This window comes from Dipodomys spectabilis, unplaced genomic scaffold, assembly GCF_019054845.1.
Source record: "Dipodomys spectabilis isolate Male_0828 unplaced genomic scaffold, ASM1905484v1 ptg000499l, whole genome shotgun sequence".
Taxonomy (NCBI): Eukaryota; Metazoa; Chordata; class Mammalia; order Rodentia; family Heteromyidae; genus Dipodomys; species Dipodomys spectabilis.
Window position 1 is genome coordinate 2632271 of NW_024871176.1, and position 14684 is coordinate 2646954.

At 47.6% G+C, this 14684-nt stretch overlaps 1 protein-coding gene across 1 annotated transcript in view; it reads left to right on the plus strand.

Moving 5' to 3' along the window:
- The window catches only part of Ksr2 (kinase suppressor of ras 2), a 197574-nt gene that overhangs the window by 137062 nt on the left and 45828 nt on the right, over positions 1 to 14684 (plus strand). The window contains exons 8-11 of the mRNA XM_042669592.1: positions 1614 to 1681; positions 1773 to 1782; positions 4547 to 4688; positions 11423 to 11591. Coding sequence (XP_042525526.1) covers positions 1614 to 1681; positions 1773 to 1782; positions 4547 to 4688; positions 11423 to 11591 — 389 coding nt within the window. The remainder of the gene's footprint in view (positions 1 to 1613; positions 1682 to 1772; positions 1783 to 4546; positions 4689 to 11422; positions 11592 to 14684) is intronic.

A 14684-nucleotide genomic window follows, 5' to 3' on the forward strand; every position in this document is an offset into this window, starting at 1 on the left:
TATTTGAGGCACCAGGCTCCCTCCGGAAGATCCGGGGGATGGGCAGGGGGCACACCAGGAAGAAGGCCTGGATTGTTTTGTATTGGATATAAATTCTCATGCCCAGTTTTCTGAGGGCATGGTGTTACTTTGTCTCCCTCCACCAGCAGCCCCTCTGGGAGATAAGACGTTCCACACAAGCGACTTTTCTCCATAACTGAAGCTTATCCTATTAATGCTTGAAAGTTTGAAAAAAATTGGCTGTTTTCAATGAAAACGCTAAATAAATCCTTTCCAAGTGTCCAGGCTCTACAAGGGTAGAATGACATCCCCGTGTGTACTCAGAGAGTCCTTGTGTAGAAAGTACAGTTCTACTAGTGCAGGTGCGCTCTGTGCAGACATTTTCCTGATTGACGGTCCCTTGTTCATACTACTGAGAAGTCAGAGCTGTGTGCAGCTCAAGTCTGCTTGATCCCAAGACTGAGAGGTTTTTTTTTGTTGTTATAGTTTTGTTTTGTTTTGCTTTTTTGCCTTTATTTGGGGAGAAGAGGGGCAGTACTAGGATTTGAACTCAGGGCTCCTTGCTTGTTAGGTAGTTGCTCTACTGCTGAGGCCAGACCATGGCCTGTTTTGCTTTCATTATTTTTTTGAATAGGGTTTGGTATTTATGCTCAGGCTAGTCTGGCCTGTGATCCTCCTATTTATGCTTCTCATGGAGCTGGAAGAAAACTGACAATGGTATAAAGGTAGAGGGGAGGGAAGAAGGAGGAAGAAAGCAGAGACTAGAAGACAGGTAAGAGTCAAGCCAGCTAGGACAGAAAAGCCCAAGAGATGCCATAGCTAAAGCAACCAGCAAAATGCAGGCCTGGAGGCATGGCTCAAGTAAAACACCAGCTAAGCAAGCCATGCAAACCTGAGGCTCTGAGTTCAAACCCCAGTAGTGGCAGAAAAAAAAGGTATATTGATGAAAGCATATTGCTATTCTGAATGGAAAAAACATCAATATTCCTTTCCATTGTAAGGTAACCTGAAAACATAGCTATTAAATGGAATCCCCATTGGTTTAATTCCCTGAGGTAGGCTGAGAGTCCTGGGGCTCCTTTCTCTAAAGCTGGAGTGAAATTGTATCTGTGCAATGGAGACTAGTGAGTCTTCAAGTCACGTGATGGTCAGAACCATGATGATGCTGATGATGAGTACAGACTGTCGGGGAAATGAGTTGGAGGCATGAAGTCTACGTGGGCACTAGTGGTGAAAAAATGGCCACCACTGTGGGACCACTCTCAGGATGGACCCAGGAGGGTATGTGGCAGCAGCTGCTCTCCAGAGTTAATTATCTGGGTTACCAAAGATGAGTCTTTGCTGTAACTTTCTCATTTCCCATCTGGGTACCCACAATACCAAGAACTTTCCAAACCACTTGGGGTAGCTCATTTATCCATCCACTTTCTCATCCATCCATCCACCCACCCACTTATCTACTGATACATTCATGCATCCTCAGCACCCATTCCGTCTATCCATTATCCATCCATTCATGCACCAACTTATCCACTACTTTTTCCATCCACCCACCCATTGTTCCATCCATCCATTGTCCATCCATCTTTTTCTTTTTCTTTTTTTTTTTTCAGATTAAAGTGCCACAACAAATGCACCAAAGAAGCCCCGCCCTGTCACCTCCTGATCATCCACCGAGGAGGTAAGTATTTAACCCTTGCTTCCCTCGGGTAGTGGTGGGCTGGGAGCCTCTTGCATGCCACCAGTAGTTGCCCCAGACAGCATGATTGCAGATGCCTCCTGATCCTTAACTACTCTCTCACTCCATTTCGTTCCCTCAGACACCTTCTATCCTGCCCCTCATTTTCCAGACTTTCCTGCTGGTCTCTGATACTGCAGTTCACCTCCCCTCATTGTTAGCCCTTGTTCTTTCATTCCTGTCTGTTCTTCCAATTTTCACTTCTGCTCTTTCTGCCAATCCGTTGCTTTCCCTTCCCATGAGAAGAGTGCTGGCTGAGTGCTCTCCATCCTGCTCTTGCCATGTTCAGTCAGTTGGCCTTGTGGAGGTGAGCATGGAGAAGTCTCTGGCTCAGGTTTGCTGGTTTAGGCCATCTGGGAGTGTCTGGGCCAACCTGATTGGGCTGGGTGGTTATTAGAAGCCATTCCCAGTGAAAAGGCAAGACCAATAGAGCTGGAAGGAAGGCTTTTCCTTACTCACAAATGACTTAACAGGATTTGACTCTGAAAACCTTTTCCATTTCCCGAATAATTCCCAGAATTCTTGCCCCAAACCCTCAGACCCCACTATCTACCTTGTAGTCCATCCCTGGGGGGACTCTCTAGGTCTCTACTCTTGATTCAGTAGCTACAAGCCACATCTGGCCATTTAGAATAATTAAAATGAAATAAGAGCACAAGTTTAATTAGTCACGTCAGCCATACTGCTAGGGCTTAGTAACCACAGGTGGCTGCCATATTGGATTTGATCCAGATCCAGAGCCATTTCATCACCACAGAAACTTCTCCTGGACATCATGACCCAGACCTTTTCTGTTCAAATGATGGCATGTAGACCAGTAACACTGGGACATAACATCTGAGAATGTGTTAAAAATTCCCCATTTCTGTCCCCAGACCTACTAAGAATTCACTACTCACCCCCGCCACCCCACCCATCTGCACGGTATTTCTATGCATTTTAAAGTTGGGGAGGTGCTTCTTGCAGACAGAGTTGACTGTAAATTCAGGTGTCCCACAGATGGCCAGATGGGGCAGGGAAGGTATCTGGAGAAGGCAGATGCTCCAGCAGCTGTATGGATCTGTCTTTCAAGTGTCTCTGAATCTTAAAGTCCCAACGGAGACTTCTATGTGCCATAGTCTTGCTTTTAAAGTTTAGCAACTTAGTACCAGAGTTCATCTTCCTTCTTACCACCTCCCCTGCTAAGACCCCCATTTAAAACTATCAGTCATTTCAGAAGATTTGCTAATACAAGAGCAGATCTTTCATCTTCATCTTCGCACTCCTGCATGGACTCAATTAGCAAGCTTGGAGGAATCCCCTGAAATTTAGACTGAACTCAAGGGAAGGAGGAAGCAAGTGGTGGCTGAAGGCCTTCCCAAAGCCAGGGGATTTTTATGCTCTTTGCATTGTTCGTCCACATAGAGAAGTGGAGAAAGGCCTTCACCTCTCTTCCCATGCCCCTTTCACCCCACACCCTTAATTAAGAACCATCTATTTCCAGAGTCACTATGTACAGTCAAGGAAGCTATTTTAAAGCCTAAATTCTCACAGCTCCCTCACCTTGGGCCAGCTTCTTTGAGGAGGAATTCTCCCATGAAATTCCTCTGGGTAGTTGATGCTGTGACTCTGTCTCCAGTGTGGAGGTGAGCCTCAGACTGCTGGGGGGCGGGTGACCCTCCGAGGCTGATATTTAAGGAAAGACTCCCTCCCTCCCTGCCACCCACCTTCCAGGTCATGCTCTCCGTGTTCTAAGACAACAGGTACCTGTACAAGCAAATGGAACTTTCCAGAAGTCTGCCTGCTTTTTTTTTTTTTTTTTTTCCCTTTTCCCCTCTGTTGGTGGGAAGTTGAAAATAGACCCTGTTTCCATGGTAATGGCAGCTCAGGCTAAGCAGAGAAATTAAATCCTTGGGTCAACCCAAAGCTTTAACATTTCAACCAGTTCTCTTTTTATTCCCACAATTAAGAAAAAAAAGAAAAAGAAAACAGATGAACCAAGAAGAGGACCTTTGTATTAACCTTAGCTTTCTCTGTGTTGTTCTTTGTCTTGCTCCCTGTGAGTAGTAGAAATAACAGAAGGAAAGGGGTCAATCATGAGATTTGGGTCAGGAAGCATTTGTCTGGCATCATCTATATGTCCATCTTGCTGGGTAGTTTTGGGTGTGACCCCCAGGGGCTGGTCTTAATAGGCCTTAGTGATTGTTTGGATGGCCATGTGTGGCTAGCTGCTTAGTTCTGATACCCCCCCCCCCCCGCCCATGGTTAACAAAAGGTGACCCCATACAAAGGTTAGAACTGTCTGCTAATCCTGAGAAATCAGGAACCTCATAATATTAAAGGAGGATCAGTTCTAGAATGGGTAACTAGGAAACAATAATGGTATAGGGAAAAAACTAACTGTGAGAGCCTCAGTTTTTGTTTTTAATTATCATTTACATTTATTTTGTGCAGGAATTGTAGTTTGAATACAGGGTATTATGCTTTCCCTTCTGCTCAAGTCCTCCACTCTTACTGGTTGAACCACAGCTCCACTTCTGGCTTGTTTTGCTGATTTGTGATCCTTAGATCTCAGCCTCAGATCTCAGCTTGCAGATGTAGGCCATTGTTCCCAGCTGATTATTATATTTTGGACAGTACAGAAAGCGTAGAGAACACTTGGGTCTCACCATAGTGATACAATGACTGTCTCTCTCAGTGTGTGCATGCACGCGTGCGTGTACGCGTCCACATGCGCATATACAGGTGAGACAGGGACCTTCCAGGTGGGGTCAGCTCCACTCTCCTGGTACAGTCAAAGCCAAAATAATACTTAAACTCTCCCATTACTGCTTTTGTCCCTACGGATCCAGCAAGGTTAGTCCGGACAGAGTCGGTCCCGTGTGACATCAACAACCCTGTACGGAAACCACCCCGGTACTCAGACCTGCACATCAGTCAGACGCTCCCCAAAACCAACAAAATCAACAAGGTGAGATGGGGGCTTCTGTGGGGTTCAGGCTTGTGGGGGGGGGTGGCACCACCAAGTAGTGGGCAAAAGGGATGGACGGAATTGACCTGGGTGCGGTACGCACCTGCCAACCCCCCTGGGCTCTCCTGGTCCTCCCTTTCCCCTGTGATTTGTGTGGAATCAAGCTTGCTGGAAGCGCCTGGCAGTTAGCAGAGATAGTCATGTGCCAGAAATCTGTGTCCTTGAAATAGGGGGTGCATGTGTGGAGGGTGGTGTGGTCAGGAGAACCCCAAAGGGAGTTTTCCTCCGTGCCTCAGCCCCTGCCTGCTCTATGCTCTGAGACGTCTCCCCATCTGCTGGGATCCGCTGTGCAGATGGTCCTCGGCTTTCCGAACATCTGTGTGCTAAGGGCTGGGGATCAACAACTCCACTTCTAGTGGAGACTGGATGGGAGGTTATCTTTGGGAGCTCTGAGCTCTGAGCACCAGCTAGTTGGGTTAGCTTCCTTCCTCAGGCAGCTGGGTAGCAGTGGGCCTCTCTGAGACTTTTTGTTTTCTTGTTCTGTTTATGTGGTACTGAGGAATCAAACCCAGGGCTTCATGAACACTAGGCAAGCACTCTACCACTAAGCTACATTCCCAGCCCTCTCTGTACCTCTTTATTTCTAGCAGGATCTCCCCCATGTTCCTCTTGGTCTGCTGGTGAGGCTACACTTGGGCCCACAAAGCTTAGCAGTGGGAGGCAAAGGATATACCCCTGTGTGGTCTTTGGAGCCCCATAAGGCCTTGAAGGTGAATAAGTGTGAGTCAGCCCTAAGAAGAAGGGAGACACAAGCGTGCAGGTCCCAGATGAGCATTCTGAAGATCATGCTCTCCTCTCATTCCTCCTTCCCCCATCCATTCTCGGGCCAGCAGCCAGGGTGACTCTTAAGAATGTCATTAGACTGTCATCTCTCTTTGCTTTTAAGACCATCCAGGGGCTTTCTGTTGCTTTCCAAAAACAAGCCTGAATCTTCTCTGGTAGCTTACAAGGCTGGGCATAGTTTAGTCCCTCCTTCCCTTCATCTCTGACCTTTCCTTCCATGCTTCCTCCCAAGCTGTATGCTCTTTTCTTCTTGTGCTCTCACCCCCAGATTCTGCTACGAGATCTCTGAGCCAGTTGCCATCTGGCTTCTCGTGGCATCGTCCTAGCAATGGAGAAGGCTTGTGTTCTGGCGTCAGGACAACCTGGCAGTCCGCCCTCGCTTCCACTACTTACTGGATGCAAAGCTTTAGCAAGTCACTTCATCTCCCAGAACCTTGGGTTCTCTGTACATGAAATGGTGCTCTTTTCATCTGCTGCAGCTTGATGGGTGGCCCCAATATTGGTGGGATATGACACCCATTCTTGTACTGTGCTCATAGCTCTGGGGATTGGGAGCTGGGACACAGCATGGGTTTGGTTTTACTGCATAGAGTCCCAGGACTCAGCTGGGAAATCTCCATTAGCTGGTGTCTTGAGGCATCCAACACAGAGCTTAGCCCATTCTTGCCCATAGGCCATGTCCATCCCATGGTCTAATTTTATGAATGAAGACTTACCAGGACTGGGTTTGGTGACACTTATCCCAACACCAGTGAAGCAGAGGCAGGATTTCAAGTCCAGCCCAAGCTCTACAGAGAGTTCCAGGCCAGCCTAGGATCATTGAAGACTGTCTCAAAAACAAAACCAAAGGAAAAAAAACATTATTGGAACTCCGTCACATCCCAGTTAGATGTAAAAAAATGAAAAGTTGAAGATCACAACAGCTATGTCCCTTGAACCTGAAATGTTTACCGTCAGGTGCTTTGACCTAGCTGGAGCTTCCATCATCTTTAGTGGGATGTCAAGGGCGGGGCCTCACACAGAAGTCTAGGTTTACTCACATGTACCCTGAGCCTGTGGCTTGGGCTTCTTCACAATATGGCAGACTGCTCATGGCTCTGGAATTAGCAACCAAGGTGAGACTTGGCCAGCCTCACTCCTGGTGTACTTTCTTAATTATGAGAAAAGTGAAACAAGATTAGAGGAGAGGAGACCTAGACCCCAGCTCTTAATGGCGAGCGTCCCTAGCATCTAAGGACATGGAGTCTGTGTTTCATAAACACTTGAGGTGAACAAGAGGAAAGTTAGGGAAACAAAATGAAAAGATCAGTATTTTAAAACACATGCGTACAGTAGATGTGTTGGAAATTCTGGCTGGTATTATAAGCTTCCAGGTAAAATGTCCCCTTCTCCATGGTCATTTTCAAAACATCCAGGTCTCAGGCAGGAGAGCGCTTGCCTTGCCTGTGCAAGGCTCAGGGTTCCATCAGCCTCCCCAACAAATGAAGACTTGAATTTAAAAAAACATAAGATACAGGTTTTTTATAAGAGGGGATCCCCACAGCTGGGAGGGCTGAGGGGGGCTCAGATAATGAGCCCCTGGGGTAACTGCCTTTCTGAAGACCTGTCTTTTCCTTGGCATCCTGAGGGGACCAGGAATCGAGAGCCACCTTGTGGCCTGCCCCTCTGGCTTTACAGGCGCTGCAGCCCCTTGGGGTTAGAGTCATCAGTGATTGGCATTGTTCTGCTTGTCTGCCAGAAGGAGAATCTGACAAGGAAAATAAATTAACCTCTGTTTAGAAAGCATAGACATGAATGTGGTCAGGTTCCCTCACTGGGCTGAGTTATTTTTTTTCCCTCCTTTCTCCTCTCATGGTGTCATGCAGATGGTCTTTGTCAGGCAGTGAAGTGGGGAATGGTGTAGATTTCGGGGCCAGTTTGCTCTGAAGTGTTCTTGACGTTGCTTTGGCTCTTTTCCTGCCTGGCTCCGTCTATCCGCCTTCGCAGAGCCCTTGTTTTCTCACCTGCCATGATAATTGGAATGTGGATTTTGGCGTCAGAAAGCGTGGACTTGCAGCTCAACTCCTTAACTTGCTATGTGACTGGGCAGGCCATTTCAGTCTGACTGCACTTGGTGTTCACTTCTGTAAAATGGGTTATACGATACGATAGATGTGGTTGGGGTTGTGGAGAGGATTAGATGGTGTGGTGTGTAAAAGGGATTTAGTCCAGCATGGGGTACTCAGGGCATGCATGCACAGCTTGATGATGAAAACAGGAGGAAGGGGAGGAAGAAAGGAAGAGGAAGAGGAAGAGAAAGGAAGAAGAAGAGGAGGAGGAGGAAGAGGGACAGAAAAAAAGAGGAGAAGCAGGGCACCAGTTGCTCATGCCTGTAACCCTAGCTACTCAGGAAGCTGAGATCTGAGAATTACAGTTCAAAGCTTGTCTGGGCAGGAAAGTTTATGAGATTTTTGTCTCCAGTTAACCAACAACTAGCTAGATATGGAACTCTGGTCAACTATTAGAGGGCTAGCTTTGAGCAAAAAAGCTCAAACAGACAGCCCCTGAGCCCTGAGTTCAAACCCTAGGACTGGCAGAATAAAAAAAGAGGAGGAGGATAGAAGGAGAAGGAAGGCAGGGAGGAAGAGGAGCCGGCAGAAGAGAAGGAGAGGATGGAGCAGGAAGATGATCAATAGGGGGAAGGATGGGAAGAACAAGAGGAGAAGGAAGGAGAGGCAGGAGGGAACGGTAGAGGAAGAGAAGGGAAAATAAGCGTAAGAAGGAAAAGGAGAAAAGTGAAGAAGAAAAGGAAGTAGGAAAGGAAGACAGAGGAAAAGATGGTGGAAATGAAAGAGGATAGAGGGAATGGGGGAGATGGTAAATGATCAAAAAGGAATAACAGCAATAGAGAAAGAGGGAGGATCAAGAAGACAAGGTGAAGGGGAGAAGAAGGCAGAGCGGATGGAAGATAAGCATTCGCAGCATCCTATCTGTGCTCCTCGGGGGACTGATCTGTAGCTCTGGTCCCTTTGATCAAGGCATCAGAACTATTATCTATCCTAGCAGCAAGGGCTGAAGATCTGCCTGCTGTGGTCCAGTGTCAGAAGGGGCTGATGCTGCCTGGCTGTTTTCAGTTGGCTGCAGGGAGCAGAGACCCACCTGGCCTAAGTCAGCCAAGTAGGGTGTCTACAGGAAAAGCAGATGGGGTGACACAGGGCCTGGAGCTCACCCTCTAAGAGCTGGGCCTCATGAAAGGACACACAGAGGATGGCCTTGAGTTGGGCAGTTGGCTTGACCCCAAACAAGACCACAGATGGTTGTTCTGGCCTTCTGTTGTGCGCTGACCCAGGGCTCACTTCATGGATCTGACCTGTTCAGCTGTTGATGACTTACACCCTCATTTTCTGCTCTCATGTTTACTCTGTGTTGTTAGAGTTCTCCACAGAGAACGCCATGGATTTTCTACTCCTCACAGCCTTCTGCTTATTGGTTTCTAGTGTACTGTGGACCCTTCGTTCTCTTCCAGTCTCATCTCTACTCAGCCTCTGCCCTAATCCTCCCAGCATCTCGTCTTAGTGGACAGCTCATTTAATACTATCAGTTCTAGTCCCGTGTTGGGCTGGGCTGTGGTGTCACCAGACATTAACCTCTGTTTATTTAGGGCAGACCATTCCACAGCGGCTGTTGGGTCAGGAGGCAAAGGGCAGTTAAGGGAACTGACCGTGAGAGGGCAGTTACCTCTGCCATGTCCAGCTCAGTGCTCAGTGGAGTGGAGGCCCAGCTGAGCGTACTCCTGTTTGATTCCCAGAGTCAGTTTCTTAGTCCATAGTCCAGCCTTCTGTTCCTGTCTCTGGGCTGGGAGCTGGGACCTGGACACCCATGGGACTCCAGCAAGCCATTGACATGTTTCTCCCCCTTAGTACTCCCTACGGGAGGAAGGGTGAGGCCTGGATGGTCTCTGAGGGGTGTTTCCATCTCTTGTCTGTGTTCAGAAAGAAGGATTGTGCCAGCTACCCTTTCCCTCGTGATCTAGAAGAGTTCAAGTTTCCCTCTGAAGGAATTCCAACTCCAGCTACTGGTCCCATTGGGACCTGGGCCTCACCTGCAGAAAGAATTTCCCCTCCTACTAGAACAGTTCAGCCAGGGAAAATGAGCAAGTCTGCCCAGAGTACTGTGCTGAAAATGGTGCGTTTTCTTAAAGAAATACAACAAAACTAATAAGCATGATGTTTCTATATCATCCAGAAATTGCATCTTTGAACATTATTCCAGAGCAATAAAAACCCATATTCATAGGAAACCTACATATACATGCTCATAGTAACTTTATCCACAGTAGTCAGCAGGAGGCGGCGCGTATGACCTCCAGTGGAAAAATGGTTAAACCACTGTGGCTTTCAGCAAGGTCAGGGGTCAGCAGAGGTGCTCACCAGAGCCTCTGAAGGAAGACCTGTTGCCTTCCTCAGCTTCTGAGGATTCCCGCAACCTTTGGCTTGTGCCAGAATCCCTCTGATCTCTACTTCTGTCTTCGCACGGCTGTGTGTGTGTGTGTGTGTGTGTGTGTGTGTCTGTCTGTCTGTCTGTCTGTCTGTGTCTGTGTGTGAGTGTGTCCTTTCCTATCTCATCGAATGATATTTGTCATTGTAGTTAGCACTGGCTTAGTCCAAGATGATTACCCTTACTTTTTAATTTTCTTTGTTGAGATTCAGTGATTACATAAACTTCACAATATTGTGGAGGTAGTGATATTTAGCTAAAGTCACAAACACATTTTAACCTTCACAAGGTGGATTGTCATTATCATGGTCTATAAAGCTTATGAATTGTATGAATTTTGACAATACAACTATTTCTTCCAAATAGGGTGATATGTACATTTCTTTCCTTTTGCTTAGTGTAAGCTGTTCCCTCTTTCTCTCCATTCCCTCATTTTTTAATTATGTCTTCAAAAGACTCTTGGTCCCGAGTGAGACCAGATTCTGAATTACTAGGTGACATACCTTTGCAGAGAGGTGGTAGTTGACTCACTACACTGCCTCTTTCTCTTTCTCTCTCTCTCTCTCTCTCTCTCTTTCTCTCTCTCTCTCTCTCTCTCTCTCTCTCTCTCTCTCTCTCTCTCTCTCTCTCTTTTTCTCACCCTTTCTTTTTTTCTGATGATGTGCTGTGCATCGGAACTCTGTTTCTGTCTTTGCTCTAGAGCTGACCCAGGGGGCAGCGCAAGGTAGTGCAGACTCCAGCTGAGCTGTGGATGAAGATGCTGCATCTTGCTCCCCTGCTCTCAGGAGCTGTCAGGCTGTTGATTCTTTAATAAACACCCAGGAGGAGAGGTGTCAGGCTGGGGCGAGTACGCCGGACACCTCTGTGTGAGGCCGCCCAGACTCAAAGAGGCACAGGGGGCTCTGTGGTTTTCATTCCTTGATAACCTTGCCCTTTGGGGTCCAAGCAGTGAATGGGTATGTGACTCTACAAGTTAATTCTTTTTTGGTGGGAGGGGGGTCGTTTGTGGGGCTTCAACTCTGGGCCTGGGCACTGTCCCTCAGCTTTTCAGCTCAAGGCTAGTGCTCTACCACTTGAACCACAGCGCCACTTCTGGTTGTCTGGTGGTTCATTGGAGATCAGAGACTTATCGACTTTGCTGCCCAGGCTGGCTTTGAACAGTGATCCTCAGATCTCAGGCTCCTGAGTAGCTAGGATTACAGGTGTGAGCCACCAGCACCCAGCTTACAAACTAATTCTTACTGTGGCCAGATGCAGCGTGGTGGAGCTCGAAGGATCTGGTCACTGCCCGAGTAAAGAAAGGCAAGGGTAGCCTAGGAAGCTGAGCTGCGATCCTTTCCTGCTCAGCCCCCTTTCTTTCTTGTGTCTGTGCTTCCCTGCCTGTTCATGACCCCTGCCCCCTTCTGTTTCTGCAGGACCACATCCCTGTCCCTTACCAGCCAGACTCCAGCAGCAACCCCTCCTCCACGACGTCCTCCACACCCTCCTCGCCGGCTCCTCCCCTCCCACCCAGCGCCACGCCGCCTTCTCCCCTCCACCCTTCCCCCCAGTGCACGAGGCAGCAGAAGAACTTCAACCTGCCAGGTACGACCCTGCATTGGAGGGGAAGAGAGGACAGAGAGGGGAATGAGACCAGCCCTTGATCGAGAGCAGTAGCCTGATGGGTAGGGAGGACCAAGGAGGAATGTGGGTGGATCCTTGCCATAGGCAGTTCATCTATCACCTAATTTCATTTAGAATAACCATGAGATAAGTGATATTCACTCCATTTTACAGGTGAGGAAATTGAGGCATGAGGTGGCACAAGGCTTTGTGGAGACTCTCACTTTTGGCTGGCAGCAGCTGCAGTCTTCACCTGAGTCTGTTTACAGAGGGATCCATTGCTCTGCCAGCTGGTACTTGTCCTGTGAGCCAGAGCAGTTGACAGTTAGCAGCAGGGTCATGTGCCAAGGGATGTAGAGACACATTCCCGAGTCCACCTGTTTTCTGTGTCCCGTTCCCTAATGTCAAACACATGCTCTAAATGAGTACCTAGAGTCCTGGGTTCAAGACCCTGGTCTCCCATATTCCTGCTGTGAGACTTCTGAATTCCCTTTTCTCACCTTGGAAAGCTGGAATGTTATAGAAGGTTCCACCATCTCCTACTCAGGCTATTGACTGGGGAGGAGGCACTGGGCTGTAGACGATGGAGGAGGATCCACATGGGGGACATGGTGGCTTTTTGGTCCCCTTTGTCATTAGACATAGGGATATTTCTCCTTGAGGAGGGCCATACCTGAGATTCTCCCTAACTTCCAGAATGCAGCCCTGATCCTGATGGGAGACCCCAGGAGGGCTGCTGTGGAGTCTCTATAGCTATGATGAATACCTAAGCAATTCCTCTGAAAGGAGGAAAGACTTAATCTGGCTCTTGAGTTCAGGAGGTTCTCTGACTTTCACACCTGGGAGCCCCAGACTCAGTGCTGTTGAGGACAAGCCGACTGTCCCCCACCCACACTGTTCTTCCTAGACAGGGAATGGGTCTGAGTCTTGAAACTTTGGTGCTTTATTTTTAAAAATTATCTTTAAGTAGTTGTACAATAGGCTGTTTCCATTCAACATGCCAGTTTATGAGTAAAATGCATGTTGCTTGGTCAGGGTCACCTCCCTTTTATTTGTGTATGTAATTCTGGTACAACCTCATGTCTACTAGGAGTGAGGGCCTGTCACATGGAAGTCACACACCCCGTCCCCTCCTCCCCCCACCCCCTGAGTTGCAGCGGAATTATCTTAGCTAGGGTGCTGAGTAGCCAGGCAGGTCACCTACCGGGCATTGCCCAGGGCGAGGGCTCCTCTTCAAAAGGGTGAATGGAAGCTGAAGCAGGAGGATTGTGGGTTTGATACCACCCTGGGCTCTATAGTGAGCCCTTCAATTCAGCTCTACCACATAATATCTGCATATAGTTGTTCAGATGATTAACTCTCTGGGCCTCAGTTTCCCTATCTGCACAATGGGGATAATAATAGTTCCTAACCCTTAGGATCATTGAAGCAGCAGGCATCCAGAGCTCAGCAGAGTGACAGTCTCATCAAAGATCTCATCTAGGGAATTCAGTATTCTAGGGAGCCTTGTCACGGGAAGATACCCGTATGCATTTTAAGTGGAAAGATGAGTGATTTGCAGAATCACAGGTATAATAGCATACTCTGTATTGCATGTGTTGAGGTATGTATGACGACATTTTGCATGAGTATAGGCATAAAAATGTCTACAGGCATGTGGTTGGCGCCTACCTGTGAGCCATACAGCTTTGGTTTTGGTTTTCTACAGCACTGGGAACTGAGTTCAGGGCCTGCCTTTGTACGCATGCTCAATGAGTTCTCTGCCACTGAGCTACATCTTGAGCCTTTGCTTTTCTCAGCTGGCCTGACTTACATAGCCAGATTGGCCTCAAACTTGTGATCCTTCTGCCTCGACTTCCCAAGTGGTGGAATTTTTTCAGCAAACGTGTGTTTCATACCTACATACCATGTTAGCAGGGAGTTTGGGATCCTGAGCTGTTGGAACTTAGTCCTGAAGGGAGTTGTAAATCACTTCCAACCTCAGGGAGGGATTTGCATTTGCATGCCCCAGACAAATGACTTAGCACCCAAAGCTCTCCAGTCATCTCTTAATTACAAATCATTCCTGTCTGTTAGTTAAGCTGAGGGAACAGCCTGTGCATCCATCTCAGCTAATATATTTGCCCCCTGAGGTCCTTTTCCTGGGCCCACAGGAGCACCACAACCTAAGGGTACAATGGCTCAGTGTCTGCATGGGGACCACACACCTCTCCCGTGTTCTTAAGACATTCCTACTGATTTATAATATCTGACACAACACAGGTGCTCTGTGACTAGCTATTGTATCATATTGCCTAAGAAATAACAAGAAAAAAGTCTGCACATGCTTAGTACAGAGGGTGTGTGTGTGTGTGTGTGTGTGTGTGTGTGTGTGTGTGTGTGTGTGTGTGTGTGTGTGTGTGTGTGTACGTACCAGTCCTGGGGTTTGAAGAGGGTGTGTGTGTGTGTGTGTGTGTGTGTGTGTGTGTGTGTGTGTGTGTACAACCAGTCCTGGGGTTTGAACTTAGGGTCTGGGCATTATTCCTGTTTCTTTTGCCCAAGGCTAACACTCCACCACTGAGCCACAGCTCTACTTCCTTCTTTTTGGGTAGTTTAGTGGAGATAAGAATCTCACAGACTTTCTTACCCTAGCTGGCTTTGAACCATGATCCTCAAATTTCACTTCCTGAGTAGCTAAAATCACAGGTGTTATCTACCAGTGTCCAGCCATGTTTATATCTATCTATCTATAGATATACACACACATATATAGATACATATAAAGAAGATTTTTTATTCCAAGTTGGGTGCTGAAGTGATGGGCCAAGAATTGTAGGTGTAAAACTTGCACTGCACCTGCCCAGTCTGGCCTTGTACCATTATCCTCGTAGTTTCATCTAAATGTAAAGGATGAGGGGAGGACTCTCCAGCTGACCCAGAACCTCGAAGTTCAGTGCAAACTTTGGACTTCAATCCAAGTGGATACATGTGTGCTGTTTTTAGCCACTGCGCTTAGCCATTTCTTATATCAACAAAGCAAAAAGAAAAGAAAAAGAGGATAATCTTAATTGGAAAATATGGGGAAAACAGGAAGAA